We start from the raw sequence: 18,658 nt of genomic DNA, 5'->3' as shown, positions 1-18,658 counted from the left end.
GTTTGTAGCGTGTTTATCGTGTTTTTGTAGCGTGTTTGTAGCGTGTTAGTAGCATGTTTGTAGCGTGTTAGTGGCGTGTTTATAGCGTGTTTGTAGCGTGTTTATAGCGTGTTTGTAGCGTGTTTATCGTGTGTTTATAGAATGTTTGTAGGGTGTTAGTAGCATGTTTGTAGCATGTTTATAGCGTGTTTGTAGCATGTTTATAGCGTGTTTGTAGCGTGTTTATAGCGTGTTTGTAGCATGTTTGTAGCATGTTTATAGTATGTTTATAGCGTGTTTATAGCGTGTTAATAGCGTGTTTGTAGCATGTTTATAGCGTGTTTGTAGTGTGTTTGTAGCATGTTTATAGCGTGTTTGTAGCGTGTTCATAGCGTGTCTGTAGCGTGTTTATAGCGTGTTTGTAGCATGTTTGTAGCATGTTTATAGCGTGTCTGTAGCGTGTGTAGAGCGTGTTTATAGCGTGTTAGTGGCGTGTTTATAGCGTGTCTGTAGCGTGTTTATAGCGTGTTTATAGCGTGTCTGTAGCGTGTTTATAGCGTGTCTGTAGCGTGTTTATAGCGTGTTAGTGGCGTGTTTATAGCGTGTTTGTAGCATGTTTATAGCGTGTTTGTAGCGTGTCTGTAGCGTGTTTATAGTGTGTTTATAGCGTGTCTGTAGCGTGTTTATAGCGTGTTTATAGCGTGTCCGTAGCGTGTTTATAGCGTGTTTGTAGCATGTTTATAGCGTGTTTGTAGCGTGTCTGTAGCGTGTTTGTAGCGTGTTTATAGCGTGTCTGTAGCGTGTTTATAGCTTGTTTATAGTGTGTTAGTGGCGTGTTTATAGCATCTTTATAGCGTGTTTATAGCGTGTTTATAGCGTGTTTGTAGCGTGTTAGTGGCGTGTTTGTAGCATGTTTATAGCGGGTTTGTAGCGTGTCTGTAGCGTGTTTATAGCGTGTTTATAGCGTGTTTGTAGCGTGTTAGTGGCGTGTTCATAGCGTGTTTGTAGCATGTTTATAGCATGTTTATAGCGTGTTTGTAGCATGTTTATAGCGTGTTTATAGCGTGTTTATAACTTGTTTGTAGCGTGTTAATAGCGTGTTTGTAGCATGTTTATAGCGTGTTAATAGCGTGTTTGTAGCGTGTTTATAGCGTGTTTATAACTTGTTTGTAGCGTGTTTATAGCGTGTTTATAGCGTGTTAATAGCGTGTTTGTAGCATGTTTATAGCGTGTTTATAACTTGTTTGTAGCGTGTTTATAGCGTGTGTATAGCGTATTTATAGCGTGTTTATAGCGTGTTTATAGCGTGTCTGTAGCGTGTTTGTAGCGTGTTTATAGCGTGTCTGTAGCGTGTTTATAGCGTGTTTGTAGCATGTTAGTGGCGTGTTTATAGCATGTTTATAGCGTGTTTATAGCGTGTTTGTAGCGTGTTTGTAGCGTGTTAGTGGCCTGTTTATAGCGTGTTTATAACTTGTTTGTAGCGTGTTTATAGCGTGTTTGTAGCATGTTTATAGCGTGTTTGTAGCATGTTTATAGCGTGTTTATAGCGTGTTCATAACTTGTTTGTAGCGTGTTTATAGCGTGTGTATAGCGTGTTTATAACTTGTTTGTAGCATGTTTATAGCGTGTTTGTAGCATGTTTATAGCGTGTTTATAGCGTGTTTATAGCGTGTTTGTAGCATGTTTATAGCATGTTTATAGCGTGTTAGTGGCGTGTTTATAGCGTGTTTGTAGCGTGTTTGTAGCGTGTTCATAGCGTGTCTGTAGCGTGTTTATAGCATGTTTATAGCGTGTTTATAGCGTGTTTGGAGCATGTTTATAGCGTGTTTGTGGCGTGTTTGTAGCGTGTTTATAGCGCGTTAGTAGCGCGCTACTGAATTCTAAAGGTCCCTGGTTCGTTCCCGGGTTTATGTTTATAGCGTGTCTGTAGCGTGTTTATAGCGTGTGTATAGCGTGTTTGTAGCGTGTTAGTGGCGTGTTTATAGCATGTTTATAGCGTGTTAGTGGCGTGTTTATAGCGCGTTAGTGGCGTGTTTATAGCGTGTTTGTAGCATGTTTATAGCGTGTTTGTAGCGTGTTTATAGCGTGTCTTTAGCGTGTTTGTAGCATGTTTATAGCATGTTTATAGCGTGTTTATAGCATGTTTGTAGCGTGTTTACAGCGTGTGTATAGCGTGTTTATAGCATGTTAATAGTGTGTTTGTAGCATGTTTATAGCTTTTTTGTAGCGTGTTTGTAGCATGTTTATAGCGTCTGTAGCGTGTTTATAGCGTGTTTATAGCGTGTGTATAGCGTGTTAGTGGCGTGTTAATAGCGTGTCTGTAGCGTGTTTATAGCGTGTCTGTAGCGTGTTTATAGCGTGTTTATAGCGTGTTTATAGCGTGTTTGTAGCGTGTTCATAGCGTGTCTGTAGCGTGTTTATAGCGTGTTTGTAGCGTGTTTGTAGCATGTTTATAGCATGTTTATAGCGTGTCTGTAGCGTGTGTAGAGCGTGTTTATAGCGTGTTAGTGGCGTGTTTATAGCGTGTCTGTAGCGTGTTTATAGCGTGTTTATAGCATGTCTGTAGCGTGTTTATAGCGTTCTGTAGCGTGTTTATAGCGTGTTAGTGGCGTGTTTATAGCGTGTTTGTAGCATGTTTATAGCGTGTTTGTAGCGTGTTTATAGTGTGTTTATAGCGTGTCTGTAGCGTGTTTATAGCGTGTTTATAGCGTGTCCGTAGCGTGTTTATAGCGTGTTTGTAGCATGTTTATAGCGTGTTTGTAGCGTGTCTGTAGCGTGTTTGTAGCGTGTTTATAGCGTGTCTGTAGCGTGTTTATAGCTTGTTTATAGTGTGTTAGTGGCGTGTTTATAGCATCTTTATAGCGTGTTTATAGCGTGTTTATAGCGTGTTTGTAGCGTGTTAGTGGCGTGTTTGTAGCATGTTTATAGCGGGTTTGTAGCGTGTCTGTAGTGTGTTTATAGCGTGTTTGTAGCGTGTTAGTGGCGTGTTCATAGCGTGTTTGTAGCATGTTTATAGCATGTTTATAGCGTGTTTGTAGCATGTTTATAGCGTGTTTATAGCGTGTTTATAACTTGTTTGTAGCGTGTTAATAGCGTGTTTGTAGCATGTTTATAGCGTGTTAATAGCGTGTTTGTAGCATGTTTATAGCGTGTTTATAACTTGTTTGTAGCGTGTTTATAGCGTGTTTATAGCGTGTTAATAGCGTGTTTGTAGCATGTTTATAGCGTGTTTATAACTTGTTTGTAGCGTGTTTATAGCGTGTGTATAGCGTATTTATAGCGTGTTTATAGCGTGTTTATAGCGTGTCTGTAGCGTGTTTGTAGCGTGTTTATAGCGTGTCTGTAGCGTGTTTATAGCGTGTTTGTAGCATGTTAGTGGCGTGTTTATAGCATGTTTATAGCGTGTTTATAGCGTGTTTATAGCGTGTTTGTAGCGTGTTTGTAGCGTGTTAGTGGCCTGTTTATAGCGTGTTTATAACTTGTTTGTAGCGTGTTTATAGCGTGTTTGTAGCATGTTTATAGCGTGTTTGTAGCATGTTTATAGCGTGTTTATAGCGTGTTCATAACTTGTTTGTAGCGTGTTTATAGCGTGTGTATAGCGTGTTTATAACTTGTTTGTAGCATGTTTATAGCGTGTTTGTAGCATGTTTATAGCATGTTTATAGTGTGTTAGTGGCGTGTTTATAGCGTGTTTGTAGCGTGTTTGTAGCGTGTTCATAGCGTGTCTGTAGCGTGTTTGTAGCGTGTTTATAGCGTGTCTGTAGCGTGTTTATAGCGTGTTTGTAGCATGTTAGTGGCGTATTTATAGCATGTTTATAGCGTGTTTATAGCGTGTTTATAGCGTGTTTGTAGCGTGTTTGTAGCGTGTTAGTGGCCTGTTTATAGCGTGTTTATAACTTGTTTGTAGCGTGTTTATAGCGTGTTTGTAGCATGTTTATAGCGTGTTTGTAGCATGTTTATAGCGTGTTTATAGCGTGTTCATAACTTGTTTGTAGCGTGTTTATAGCGTGTGTATAGCGTGTTTATAACTTGTTTGTAGCATGTTTATAGCGTGTTTGTAGCATGTTTATAGCATGTTTATAGCGTGTTAGTGGCGTGTTTATAGCGTGTTTGTAGCGTGTTTGTAGCGTGTTCATAGCGTGTCTGTAGCGTGTTTATAGCATGTTTATAGCGTGTTTATAGCGTGTTTGGAGCATGTTTATAGCGTGTTTGTAGCATGTTAGTGGCGTGTTTGTAGCGTGTTTATAGCGCGTTAGTAGCGCGCTACTGAATTCTAAAGGTCCCTGGTTCGTTCCCGGGTTTATGTTTATAGCGTGTCTGTAGCGTGTTTATAGCGTGTGTATAGCGTGTTTGTAGCGTGTTAGTGGCGTGTTTATAGCATGTTTATAGCGTGTTAGTGGCGTGTTTATAGCGCGTTAGTGGCGTGTTTATAGCGTGTTTGTAGCATGTTTATAGCGTGTTTGTAGCGTGTTTATAGCGTGTCTTTAGCGTGTTAATAGAGTGTTTAAAGCATGTTTGTAGCGTGTTAGTGGCGTGTTTATAGCGTGTTTGTAGCATGTTTATAGCATGTTTATAGCGTGTTTATAGCATGTTTGTAGCATGTTTACAGCGTGTGTATAGCGTGTTTATAGCATGTTAATAGTGTGTTTGTAGCATGTTTATAGCTTTTTTGTAGCGTGTTTGTAGCATGTTTATAGCGTCTGTAGCGTGTTTATAGCGTGTTTATAGCGTGTGTATAGCGTGTTAGTGGCGTGTTAATAGCGTGTCTGTAGCGTGTTTATAGCGTGTCTGTAGCGTGTTTATAGCGTGTTTATAGCGTGTTTATAGCGTGTTTGTAGCGTGTTTGTAGCGTGTTTATAGCGTGTTTGTAGCATGTTTATAGCGTGTTTGTAGCGTGTTTATAGCGTGTCTGTAGCGTGTTTGTAGCGTGTTTATAGCGTGTTTATAGCGTGTTAGTGGTGTGTTTATAGCATGTTTATAGCATGTTTATAGCGTGTTTATAGCGTGTTTATAGCTTGTTTGTAGCGTGTTTGTAGCATGTTAGTGGCGTGTTTATAGCGTGTTTGTAGCATGTTTATAGCGTGTTTGTAGCGTGTTCATAGCGTGTCTGTAGCGTGTTTATAGCGTGTTTGTAGCGTGTTTGTAGCATGTTTATAGCGTGTTTATAGCGTGTTTGTACCGTACCGTCCCTGGAACAGCAGACTGAGCAGTTTGCAGGCGCTCACAGACACTTCAGGCGAGTTCACATTTTTCTTCATCATTTCCACTAAGTTGACGTGAAGTCCACTGGACACGAGCGGCCAGCGCATCTGACCTGCAACACACGTCGCCATGGAAACGGCAACAAGGTTAGTACAAACATCGACATCAATCTAAAACGGCTTCATAATATATTTATAACAGGATTCTAGCAAATATTTATTTTTGACAATATATTGATGATATTTGGTCAAATATTTGGGTAAAGATTGAAATCAGGATCAGAACCATTCAATTAGTTTAGAGCTTTGGGACCAAATGTCTCCATAGAGCGTCCACTTAGACCAGTGGTCCCCAAACCTTTTGACTCGAGGGCTACGTTGGGTTCTAAAATTTGGCCGAGGGGGGGTCCAGGAGAGAGGCGGGGCCAGGAGAGGGGCGGGGCCAGGAGAGGGGCGGGGCCAGGAGAGGGGCGGGGCCAGGAAAATATGGTGTGTTTGTTTGAACTAATGAATTATTATAAATGACACAAGATTTGACCTGTAACTTATAACAAAGCAACACATGCATTAAATAATGATTCATTATATACTGTCTTCTACTGTCCACAAGAGTCTTCTACTGTCCACAAGAGTCTTCTACTGTCCACTAGAGTCTTCTACTGTCCAATAGTCTTCTACTGTCCACAAGAGTCTTCTACTGTCCACAAGAGTCTTCTACTGTCCACTAGAGTCTTCTACTGTCCACAAGAGTCTTCTACTGTCCACAAGAGTCTTCTACTGTCCACAAGAGTCTTCTACTGTCCACAAGAGTCTTCTACTGTCCACAAGAGTCTTCTACTGTCCACAAGAGTCTTCTACTGTCCACTAGAGTCTTCTACTGTCCACTAGAGTCTTCTACTGTCCACAAGAGTCTTCTACTGTCCACAAGAGTCTTCTACTGTCCACAAGAGTCTTCTACTGTCCACAAGAGTCTTCTACTTTCCACAAGAGTCTTCTACTGTCCACAAGAGTCTTCTACTGTCCACAAGAGTCTTCTACTGTCCACTAGAGTCTTCTACTGTCCACAAGAGTCTTCTACTGTCCACTAGAGTCTTCTACTGTCCACAAGAGTCTTCTACTGTCCACAAGAGTCTTCTACTGTCCACTAGAGTCTTCTACTGTCCACAAGAGTCTTCTACTGTCCACAAGAGTCTTCTACTGTCCACTAGAGTCTTCTACTGTCCACTAGAGTCTTCTACTGTCCACAAGAGTCTTCTACTGTCCACAAGAGTCTTCTACCTTCCACATGAGTCTTCTACTGTCCACAAGAGTCTTCTACTGTCCACAAGAGTCTTCTACTTTCCACAAGAGTCTTCTACTGTCCACAAGAGTCTTCTACTGTCCACTAGAGTCTTCTACTGTCCACAAGAGTCTTCTACTGTCCACAAGAGTCTTCTACTGTCCACAAGAGTCTTCTACTGTCCACTAGAGTCTTCTACTGTCCACAAGAGTCTTCTACTGTCCACAAGAGTCTTCTACTGTCCACTAGAGTCTTCTACTTTCCACAAGAGTCTTCTACTGTCCACAAGAGTCTTCTACTGTCCACTAGGGTTCTACTGTCCACAATAGTCTTCTACTGTCCACAAGAGTCTTCTACTGTCCACAATAGTCTTCTACTGTCCACTAGAGTCTTCTACTGTCCACTTGGGTTCTACAAGAGTCTTCTACTGTCCACAAGAGTCTTCTACTGTCCACTAGGGTTCTACTGTCCACAATAGTCTTCTACTGTCCACAAGAGTCTTCTACTGTCCACAATAGTCTTCTACTGTCCACTAGAGTCTTCTACTGTCCACAAGAGTCTTCTACTGTCCACAAGAGTCTTCTACTGTCCACAAGAGTCTTCTACTGTCCACTAGAGTCTTCTACTGTCCACAAGAGTCTTCTACTGTCCACATGAGTCTTCTACTGTCCACTAGTCTTCTACTGTCCACAAGAGTCTTCTACTGTCCACAAGAGTCTTCTGCTGTCCAAAAGTGTCTTCTACTGTCCACAAGAGTCTTCAACTGTCCACAAGTGTCTTCTACTGTCCACAAGTGTCTTCTACTGTCCACAAGAGTCTTCTACTGTCCACAAGAGTCTTCTACTGTCCACTAGTCTTCTACTGTCCACAAGAGTCTTCTACTGTCCACAAGAGTCTTCTACTGTCCACTAGTCTTCTACTGTCCACAAGAATCTTCTACTGTCCACTAGAGTCTTCTACTGTCCACAAGAGTCTTCTACTGTCCACAAGAGTCTTCTACTGTCCACTAGTCTTCTACTGTCCACAAGAGTCTTCTACTGTCCACAAGAGTCTTCTACTGTCCACTAGAGTCTTCTACTGTCCACTAGAGTCATCTACTGTCCACTAGTCTTCTACTGTCCACAAGAGTCTTCTACTGTCCACAAGAGTCTTCTACTGTCCACTAGCGTCTTCTACTGTCCACAAGAGTCTTCTACTGTCCACAAGAGTCTTCTACTGTCCAAAATAGTCTTCTACTGTCCAAAAGAGTCTTCTACTGTCCACTAGTCTTCTACTGTCCACAAGAGTCTTCTACTGTCCAAAAGAGTCTTCTAGTGTCCACAAGAGTCTTCTACTGTCCACTAGAGTCTTCTTCTGTCCACTAGAGTCTTCTACTGTCCACAAGAGTCTTCTACTATCCACAAGAGTCTTCTACTGTCCACAAGAGTCTTCTACTGTCCACTAGAGTCTTCTACTGTCCACTAGAGTCTTCTACTGTCCAATAGTCTTCTACTGTCCACAAGAGTCTTCTACTGTCCACAAGAGTCTTCTACTGTCCACTAGAGTCTTCTACTGTCCACAAGAGTCTTCTACTGTCCACAAGAGTCTTCTACTGTCCACAAGAGTCTTCTACTGTCCACAAGAGTCTTCTACTGTCCACAAGAGTCTTCTACTGTCCACAAGAGTCTTCTACTGTCCACTAGAGTCTTCTACTGTCCACTAGAGTCTTCTACTGTCCACAAGAGTCTTCTACTGTCCACAAGAGTCTTCTACTGTCCACAAGAGTCTTCTACTGTCCACAAGAGTCTTCTACTTTCCACAAGAGTCTTCTACTGTCCACAAGAGTCTTCTACTGTCCACAAGAGTCTTCTACTGTCCACTAGAGTCTTCTACTGTCCACAAGAGTCTTCTACTGTCCACTAGAGTCTTCTACTGTCCACAAGAGTCTTCTACTGTCCACAAGAGTCTTCTACTGTCCACTAGAGTCTTCTACTGTCCACAAGAGTCTTCTACTGTCCACAAGAGTCTTCTACTGTCCACTAGAGTCTTCTACTGTCCACTAGAGTCTTCTACTGTCCACAAGAGTCTTCTACTGTCCACAAGAGTCTTCTACCTTCCACATGAGTCTTCTACTGTCCACAAGAGTCTTCTACTGTCCACAAGAGTCTTCTACTTTCCACAAGAGTCTTCTACTGTCCACAAGAGTCTTCTACTGTCCACTAGAGTCTTCTACTGTCCACAAGAGTCTTCTACTGTCCACAAGAGTCTTCTACTGTCCACAAGAGTCTTCTACTGTCCACTAGAGTCTTCTACTGTCCACAAGAGTCTTCTACTGTCCACAAGAGTCTTCTACTGTCCACTAGAGTCTTCTACTTTCCACAAGAGTCTTCTACTGTCCACAAGAGTCTTCTACTGTCCACTAGGGTTCTACTGTCCACAATAGTCTTCTACTGTCCACAAGAGTCTTCTACTGTCCACAATAGTCTTCTACTGTCCACTAGAGTCTTCTACTGTCCACTTGGGTTCTACAAGAGTCTTCTACTGTCCACAAGAGTCTTCTACTGTCCACTAGGGTTCTACTGTCCACAATAGTCTTCTACTGTCCACAAGAGTCTTCTACTGTCCACAATAGTCTTCTACTGTCCACTAGAGTCTTCTACTGTCCACAAGAGTCTTCTACTGTCCACAAGAGTCTTCTACTGTCCACAAGAGTCTTCTACTGTCCACTAGAGTCTTCTACTGTCCACAAGAGTCTTCTACTGTCCACATGAGTCTTCTACTGTCCACTAGTCTTCTACTGTCCACAAGAGTCTTCTACTGTCCACAAGAGTCTTCTGCTGTCCAAAAGTGTCTTCTACTGTCCACAAGAGTCTTCAACTGTCCACAAGTGTCTTCTACTGTCCACAAGTGTCTTCTACTGTCCACAAGAGTCTTCTACTGTCCACAAGAGTCTTCTACTGTCCACTAGTCTTCTACTGTCCACAAGAGTCTTCTACTGTCCACAAGAGTCTTCTACTGTCCACTAGTCTTCTACTGTCCACAAGAATCTTCTACTGTCCACTAGAGTCTTCTACTGTCCACAAGAGTCTTCTACTGTCCACAAGAGTCTTCTACTGTCCACTAGTCTTCTACTGTCCACAAGAGTCTTCTACTGTCCACAAGAGTCTTCTACTGTCCACTAGAGTCTTCTACTGTCCACTAGAGTCATCTACTGTCCACTAGTCTTCTACTGTCCACAAGAGTCTTCTACTGTCCACAAGAGTCTTCTACTGTCCACTAGCGTCTTCTACTGTCCACAAGAGTCTTCTACTGTCCACAAGAGTCTTCTACTGTCCAAAATAGTCTTCTACTGTCCAAAAGAGTCTTCTACTGTCCACTAGTCTTCTACTGTCCACAAGAGTCTTCTACTGTCCAAAAGAGTCTTCTAGTGTCCACAAGAGTCTTCTACTGTCCACTAGAGTCTTCTTCTGTCCACTAGAGTCTTCTACTGTCCACAAGAGTCTTCTACTATCCACAAGAGTCTTCTACTGTCCACAAGAGTCTTCTACTGTCCACTAGAGTCTTCTACTGTCCACTAGAGTCATCTACTGTCCACTAGTCTTCTACTGTCCACAAGAGTCTTCTACTGTCCACAAGAGTCTTCTACTGTCCACTAGCGTCTTCTACTGTCCACAAGAGTCTTCTACTGTCCACAAGAGTCTTCTACTGTCCACAATAGTCTTCTACTGTCCAAAAGAGTCTTCTACTGTCCACTAGTCTTCTACTGTCCACAAGAGTCTTCTACTGTCCACAAGAGTCTTCTAGTGTCCACAAGAGTCTTCTACTGTCCACTAGAGTCTTCTTCTGTCCACTAGAGTCTTCTACTGTCCAAAAGAGTCTTCTTCTGTCCACATGAGTCTTCTACTGTCCACAAGAGTCTTCTACTGTCCACTAGAGTCTTCTACTGTCCACAAGAGTCTTCTACTGTCCACAAGAGTCTTCTACTGTCCAATAGTCTTCTACTGTCCACAAGAGTCTTCTACTATCCACAAGAGTCTTCTACTGTCCACAAGAGTCTTCTACTGTCCACAAGAGTCTTCTACCTTCCACATGAGTCTTCTACTGTCCACAAGAGTCTTCTACTGTCCACAAGAGTCTTCTACAGTCCACAAGAGTCTTCTACTGTCCACAAGAGTCTTCTACTGTCCACAATAGTCTTCTACTGTCCAATAGAGTCTTCTACTGTCCACTAGTCTTCTACTGTCCACAAGAGTCTTCTACTGTCCACAAGAGTCTTCTAGTGTCCACAGGAGTCTTCTACTGTCCACTAGTCTTCTACTGTCCACAAGAGTCTTCTACAGTCAACAAGAGTCTTCTACTGTCCACAAGAGTCTTTTACTGTCCACAAGTGTCTTCTACTGTCCACAAGAGTCTTATACTGGCCACAAGAGTCTTCTACTGTCCACTAGAGTCTTCTACTGTGCACAAAAGAGTCTTCTACTGTCCAAAAAAGAGTCTTCTACAGTCCACAAGAGTCTTCTACTGTCCACAAGAGTCTTCTACTGTCCACTAGTCTTCTACTGTCCACTAGTCTTCTACTGTCCACAAGAGTCTTCTACTATCCACAAGAGTCTTCTACTGTCCACAAGAGTCTTCTACTGTCCACAAGAGTCTTCTACTGTCCACTAGTCTTCTACTGTCCACAAGAGTCTTCTAGTGTCCACAAGAGTCTTCTACTGTCCACTAGTCTTCTACTGTCCACTAGTCTTCTACTGTCCACAAGAGTCTTCTACTGTCCACAAGAGTCTTCTACTGTCCACTAGAGTCTTCTACTGTCCACTAGAGTCTTCTACTGTCCACAAGAGTCTTCTACTGTCCACTAGTCTTCTACTGTCCACAAGAGACTTCTACTGTCCACAAGAGTCTTCTACTGTCCACTAGAGTCTTCTACTGTCCAATAGAGTCTTCTACTGTCCACTAGAGTCTTCTTCTGTCCACTAGAGTCTTCTACTGTCCACAAGAGTCTTCTACTGTCCACAAGAGTCTTCTACTGTCCACTAGAGTCTTCTACTGTCCACTAGAGTCATCTACTGTCCACTAGTCTTCTACTGTCCACAAGAGTCTTCTACTGTCCACAAGAGTCTTCTACTGTCCACTAGCGTCTTCTACTGTCCACAAGAGTCTTCTACTGTCCACAAGAGTCTTCTACTGTCCACAATAGTCTTCTACTGTCCAAAAGAGTCTTCTACTGTCCACTAGTCTTCTACTGTCCACAAGAGTCTTCTACTGTCCACAAGAGTCTTCTAGTGTCCACAAGAGTCTTCTACTGTCCACTAGAGTCTTCTTCTGTCCACTAGAGTCTTCTACTGTCCAAAAGAGTCTTCTTCTGTCCACATGAGTCTTCTACTGTCCACAAGAGTCTTCTACTGTCCACTAGAGTCTTCTACTGTCCACAAGAGTCTTCTACTGTCCACAAGAGTCTTCTACTGTCCAATAGTCTTCTACTGTCCACAAGAGTCTTCTACTATCCACAAGAGTCTTCTACTGTACAATAGTCTTCTACTGTCCACAAGAGTCTTCTACTGTCCACAAGAGTCTTCTACCTTCCACATGAGTCTTCTACTGTCCAGAAGAGTCTTCTACTGTCCACAAGAGTCTTCTACAGTCCACAAGAGTCTTCTACTGTCCACAAGAGTCTTCTACTGTCCACAATAGTCTTCTACTGTCCAAAAGAGTCTTCTACTGTCCACTAGTCTTCTACTGTCCACAAGAGTCTTCTACTGTCCACAAGAGTCTTCTAGTGTCCACAGGAGTCTTCTACTGTCCACTAGTCTTCTACTGTCCACAAGAGTCTTCTACAGTCAACAAGAGTCTTCTACTGTCCACAAGAGTCTTTTACTGTCCACAAGTGTCTTCTACTGTCCACAAGAGTCTTATACTGGCCACAAGAGTCTTCTACTGTCCACAAGAGTCTTCTAATGTCCACTTGGGTTCTACAAGAGTCTTCTACTGTCCACAAGAGTCTTCTACTGTCCACTAGGGTTCTACTGTCCACAATAGTCTTCTACTGTCCACAATAGTCTTCTACTGTCCACAAGAGTCTTCTACTGTCCACAAGAGTCTTCTACCGTCCACAAGAGTCTTCTACCGTCCACAAGAGTCTTCTAGTGTCGACAAGAGTCTTCTACTGTCCACAAGAGTCTTCTACTGTCCACAAGAGTCTTCTACTGTCCACTAGTCTTCTACTGTCCACATGAGTCTTCTACTGTCCACATGAGTCTTCTACTGTCCACAAGAGTCTTCTACTGTCCACAAGAGTCTTCTGCTGTCCAAAAGTGTCTTCTGCTGTCCAAAAGTGTCTTCAACTGTCCACAAGTGTCTTCAACTGTCCACAAGTGTCTTCTACTGTCCACAAGTGTCTTCTACTGTCCACAAGAGTCTTCTACTGTCCACAAGAGTCTTCTACTGTCCACTAGTCTTCTACTGTCCACAAGAGTCTTCTACTGTCCACAAGAGTCTTCTACTGTCCACTAGTCTTCTACTGTCCACAAGAATCTTCTACTGTCCACTAGAGTCTTCTACTGTCCACAAGAGTCTTCTACTGTCCACAAGAGTCTTCTACTGTCCACTAGTCTTCTACTGTCCACAAGAGTCTTCTACTGTCCACAAGAGTCTTCTACTGTCCACTAGAGTCTTCTACTGTCCACTAGAGTCATCTACTGTCCACTAGTCTTCTACTGTCCACAAGAGTCTTCTACTGTCCACAAGAGTCTTCTACTGTCCACTAGCGTCTTCTACTGTCCACAAGAGTCTTCTACTGTCCACAAGAGTCTTCTACTGTCCAAAATAGTCTTCTACTGTCCAAAAGAGTCTTCTACTGTCCACTAGTCTTCTACTGTCCACAAGAGTCTTCTACTGTCCACAAGAGTCTTCTAGTGTCCACAAGAGTCTTCTACTGTCCACTAGAGTCTTCTTCTGTCCACTAGAGTCTTCTACTGTCCAAAAGAGTCTTCTTCTGTCCACATGAGTCTTCTACTGTCCACAAGAGTCTTCTACTGTCCACAAGAGTCTTCTACTGTCCACAAGAGTCTTCTACTGTCCACAAGAGTCTTCTACTGTCCAATAGTCTTCTACTGTCCACAAGAGTCTTCTACTATCCACAAGAGTCTTCTACTGTCCACAAGAGTCTTCTACTGTCCACCAGAGTCTTCTACTGTCCACTAGAGTCATCTACTGTCCACTAGTCTTCTACTGTCCACAAGAGTCTTCTACTGTCCACTAGAGTCTTCTTCTGTCCACTAGAGTCTTCTACTGTCCAAAAGAGTCTTCTTCTGTCCACATGAGTCTTCTACTGTCCACTAGCGTCTTCTACTGTCCACAAGAGTCTTCTACTGTCCACAAGAGTCTTCTACTGTCCACAATAGTCTTCTACTGTCCAAAAGAGTCTTCTACTGTCCACTAGTCTTCTACTGTCCACAAGAGTCTTCTACTGTCCACAAGAGTCTTCTACTGTCCACTAGAGTCTTCTTCTGTCCACTAGAGTCTTCTACTGTCCAAAAGAGTCTTCTTCTGTCCACATGAGTCTTCTACTGTCCACAAGAGTCTTCTACTGTCCACTAGAGTCTTCTACTGTCCACAAGAGTCTTCTACTGTCCACAAGAGTCTTCTACTGTCCAATAGTCTTCTACTGTCCACAAGAGTCTTCTACTATCCACAAGAGTCGTCTACTGTACAATAGTCTTCTACTGTCCACAAGAGTCTTCTACTGTCCACAAGAGTCTTCTACCTTCCACATGAGTCTTCTACTGTCCACAAGAGTCTTCTACTGTCCACAAGAGTCTTCTACAGTCCACAAGAGTCTTCTACTGTCCACAAGAGTCTTCTACTGTCCACAATAGTCTTCTACTGTCCAAAAGAGTCTTCTACTGTCCACTAGTCTTCTACTGTCCACAAGAGTCTTCTACTGTCCACAAGAGTCTTCTAGTGTCCACATGAGTCTTCTACTGTCCACTAGTCTTCTACTGTCCACAAGAGTCTTCTACAGTCAACAAGAGTCTTCTACTGTCCACAAGAGTCTTTTACTGTCCACAAGTGTCTTCTACTGTCCACAAGAGTCTTATACTGGCCACAAGAGTCTTCTACTGTCCACTAGAGTCTTCTACTGTGCACAAAAGAGTCTTCTACTGTCCAAAAAAGAGTCTTCTACAGTCCACAAGAGTCTTCTACTGTCCACAAGAGTCTTCTACTGTCCACTAGTCTTCTACTGTCCACAAGAGTCTTCTACTGTCCACAAGAGTCTTCTACTATCCACAAGAGTCTTCTACTGTCCACAAGAGTCTTCTACTGTCCACAAGAGTCTTCTACTGTCCACTAGTCTTCTACTGTCCACAAGAGTCTTCTAGTGTCCACAAGAGTCTTCTACTGTCCACTAGTCTTCTACTGTCCACAAGAGTCTTCTACTGTCCACAAGAGTCTTCTACTGTCCACTAGAGTCTTCTACTGTCCACTAGAGTCTTCTACTGTCCACAAGAGTCTTCTACTGTCCACTAGTCTTCTACTGTCCACAAGAGACTTCTACTGTCCACAAGAGTCTTCTACTGTCCACTAGAGTCTTCTACTGTCCAATAGAGTCTTCTACCGTCCACTAGAGTCTTCTTCTGTCCACTAGAGTCTTCTATTGTCCACAAGAGTCTTCTACTGTCCACAAGAGTCTTCTACTGTCCACTAGAGTCTTCTACTGTCCACTAGAGTCTTCTTCTGTCCACTAGTCTTCTACTGTCCACAAGAGTCTTCTACTGTCCACAAGAGTCTTCTACTGTCCACTAGAGTCTTCTACTGTCCACTAGAGTCATCTACTGTCCACTAGTCTTCTACTGTCCACAAGAGTCTTCTACTGTCCACAAGAGTCTTCTACTGTCCACTAGCGTCTTCTACTGTCCACAAGAGTCTTCTACTGTCCACAAGAGTCTTCTACTGTCCACAATAGTCTTCTACTGTCCAAAATAGTCTTCTACTGTCCACCAGTCTTCTACTGTCCACAAGAGTCTTCTACTGTCCACAAGAGTCTTCTAGTGTCCACAAGAGTCTTCTACTGTCCACTAGAGTCTTCTTCTGTCCACTAGAGTCTTCTACTGTCCAAAAGAGTCTTCTTCTGTCCACATGAGTCTTCTACTGTCCACAAGAGTCTTCTACTGTCCACTAGAGTCTTCTACTGTCCACAAGAGTCTTCTACTGTCCACAAGAGTCTTCTACTGTCCAATAGTCTTCTACTGTCCACAATAGTCTTCTACTATCCACAAGAGTCTTCTACTGTACAATAGTCTTCTACTGTCCACAAGAGTCTTCTACTGTCCACAAGAGTCTTCTACCGTCCACATGAGTCTTCTACTGTCCACAAGAGTCTTCTACTGTCCACAAGAGTCTTCTACAGTCCACAAGAGTCTTCTACTGTCCACAAGAGTCTTCTACTGTCCACAATAGTCTTCTACTGTCCAAAAGAGTCTTCTACTGTCCACTAGTCTTCTACTGTCCACAAGAGTCTTCTACTGTCCACAAGAGTCTTCTAGTGTCCACAGGAGTCTTCTACTGTCCACTAGTCTTCTACTGTCCACAAGAGTCTTCTACAGTCAACAAGAGTCTTCTACTGTCCACAAGAGTCTTTTACTGTCCACAAGTGTCTTCTACTGTCCACAAGAGTCTTATACTGGCCACAAGAGTCTTCTACTGTCCACTAGAGTCTTCTACTGTCCACAAAAGAGTCTTCTACTGTCCAAAAAAGAGTCTTCTACAGTCCACAAGAGTCTTCTACTGTCCACAAGAGTCTTCTACTGTCCACAAAAGAGTCTTCTACTGTCCAAAAAAGAGTCTTCTACAGTCCACAAGAGTCTTCTACTGTCCACAAGAGTCTTCTACTGTCCACTAGTCTTCTACTGTCCACAAGAGTCTTCTACTGTCCACAAGAGTCTTCTACTGTCCACAAGAGTCTTCTACTGTCCACTAGTCTTCTACTGTCCACAAGAATCTTCTACTGTCCACTAGAGTCTTCTACTGTCCACAAGAGTCTTCTACTGTCCACAAGAGTCTTCTACTGTCCACTAGTCTTCTACTGTCCACAAGAGTCTTCTACTGTCCACAAGAGTCTTCTACTGTCCACTAGAGTCTTCTACTGTCCACTAGAGTCATCTACTGTCCACTAGTCTTCTACTGTCCACAAGAGTCTTCTACTGTCCACAAGAGTCTTCTACTGTCCACTAGCGTCTTCTACTGTCCACAAGAGTCTTCTACTGTCCACAAGAGTCTTCTACTGTCCAAAATAGTCTTCTACTGTCCAAAAGAGTCTTCTACTGTCCACTAGTCTTCTACTGTCCACAAGAGTCTTCTACTGTCCACAAGAGTCTTCTAGTGTCCACAAGAGTCTTCTACTGTCCACTAGAGTCTTCTTCTGTCCACTAGAGTCTTCTACTGTCCAAAAGAGTCTTCTTCTGTCCACATGAGTCTTCTACTGTCCACAAGAGTCTTCTACTGTCCACTAGAGTCTTCTACTGTCCACAAGAGTCTTCTACTGTCCACAAGAGTCTTCTACTGTCCAATAGTCTTCTACTGTCCACAAGAGTCTTCTACTATCCACAAGAGTCTTCTACTGTCCACAAGAGTCTTCTACTGTCCACCAGAGTCTTCTACTGTCCACTAGAGTCATCTACTGTCCACTAGTCTTCTACTGTCCACAAGAGTCTTCTACTGTCCACAAGAGTCTTCTACTGTCCACTAGAGTCTTCTTCTGTCCACTAGAGTCTTCTACTGTCCAAAAGAGTCTTCTTCTGTCCACATGAGTCTTCTACTGTCCACTAGCGTCTTCTACTGTCCACAAGAGTCTTCTACTGTCCACAAGAGTCTTCTACTGTCCACAATAGTCTTCTACTGTCCAAAAGAGTCTTCTACTGTCCACTAGTCTTCTACTGTCCACAAGAGTCTTCTACTGTCCACAAGAGTCTTCTAGTGTCCACAGGAGTCTTCTACTGTCCACTAGTCTTCTACTGTCCACAAGAGTCTTCTACAGTCAACAAGAGTCTTCTACTGTCCACAAGAGTCTTTTACTGTCCACAAGTGTCTTCTACTGTCCACAAGAGTCTTATACTGGCCACAAGAGTCTTCTACTGTCCACTAGAGTCTTCTACTGTGCACAAAAGAGTCTTCTACTGTCCAAAAAAGAGTCTTCTACAGTCCACAAGAGTCTTCTACTGTCCACAAGAGTCTTCTACTGTCCACTAGTCTTCTACTGTCCACAAGAGTCTTCTACTGTCCACAAGAGTCTTCTACTATCCACAAGAGTCTTCTACTGTCCACAAGAGTCTTCTACTGTCCACAAGAGTCTTCTACTGTCCACTAGTCTTCTACTGTCCACAAGAGTCTTCTAGTGTCCACAAGAGTCTTCTACTGTCCACTAGTCTTCTACTGTCCACAAGAGTCTTCTACTGTCCACAAGAGTCTTCTACTGTCCACTAGAGTCTTCTACTGTCCACTAGAGTCTTCTACTGTCCACAAGAGTCTTCTACTGTCCACTAGTCTTCTACTGTCCACAAGAGACTTCTACTGTCCACAAGAGTCTTCTACTGTCCACTAGAGTCTTCTACTGTCCAATAGAGTCTTCTACCGTCCACTAGAGTCTTCTTCTGTCCACTAGAGTCTTCTATTGTCCACAAGAGTCTTCTACTGTCCACAAGAGTCTTCTACTGTCCACTAGAGTCTTCTACTGTCCACTAGAGTCTTCTTCTGTCCACTAGTCTTCTACTGTCCACAAGAGTCTTCTACTGTCCACAAGAGTCTTCTACTGTCCACTAGAGTCTTCTACTGTCCACTAGAGTCATCTACTGTCCACTAGTCTTCTACTGTCCACAAGAGTCTTCTACTGTCCACAAGAGTCTTCTACTGTCCACTAGCGTCTTCTACTGTCCACAAGAGTCTTCTACTGTCCACAAGAGTCTTCTACTGTCCACAATAGTCTTCTACTGTCCAAAATAGTCTTCTACTGTCCACCAGTCTTCTACTGTCCACAAGAGTCTTCTACTGTCCACAAGAGTCTTCTAGTGTCCACAAGAGTCTTCTACTGTCCACTAGAGTCTTCTTCTGTCCACTAGAGTCTTCTACTGTCCAAAAGAGTCTTCTTCTGTCCACATGAGTCTTCTACTGTCCACAAGAGTCTTCTACTGTCCACTAGAGTCTTCTACTGTCCACAAGAGTCTTC

General features: G+C 43.1%; 1 protein-coding gene across 1 annotated transcript in view; it reads right to left on the bottom strand.

Moving 5' to 3' along the window:
* Positions 1-18,658, bottom strand: part of lrrk2 (leucine-rich repeat kinase 2) — a 200,750-nt gene that overhangs the window by 51,652 nt on the left and 130,440 nt on the right. The window contains exon 12 of the mRNA XM_072434807.1: positions 5,164-5,293. Within this exon, the coding sequence (XP_072290908.1) occupies positions 5,164-5,293 (130 nt within the window). The remainder of the gene's footprint in view (positions 1-5,163; positions 5,294-18,658) is intronic.

The sequence above is a fragment of the Eucyclogobius newberryi genome, unplaced genomic scaffold (assembly GCF_026437365.1).
Source record: "Eucyclogobius newberryi isolate DKJ021-1_F unplaced genomic scaffold, fEucNew1.0.hap1 SCAF_7, whole genome shotgun sequence".
In the NCBI taxonomy this organism is placed as follows: Eukaryota; Metazoa; Chordata; class Actinopteri; order Gobiiformes; family Gobiidae; genus Eucyclogobius; species Eucyclogobius newberryi.
Note: the sequence above shows the minus strand (reverse complement) of the source record. Positions and strands in the feature narration are given on the sequence as shown.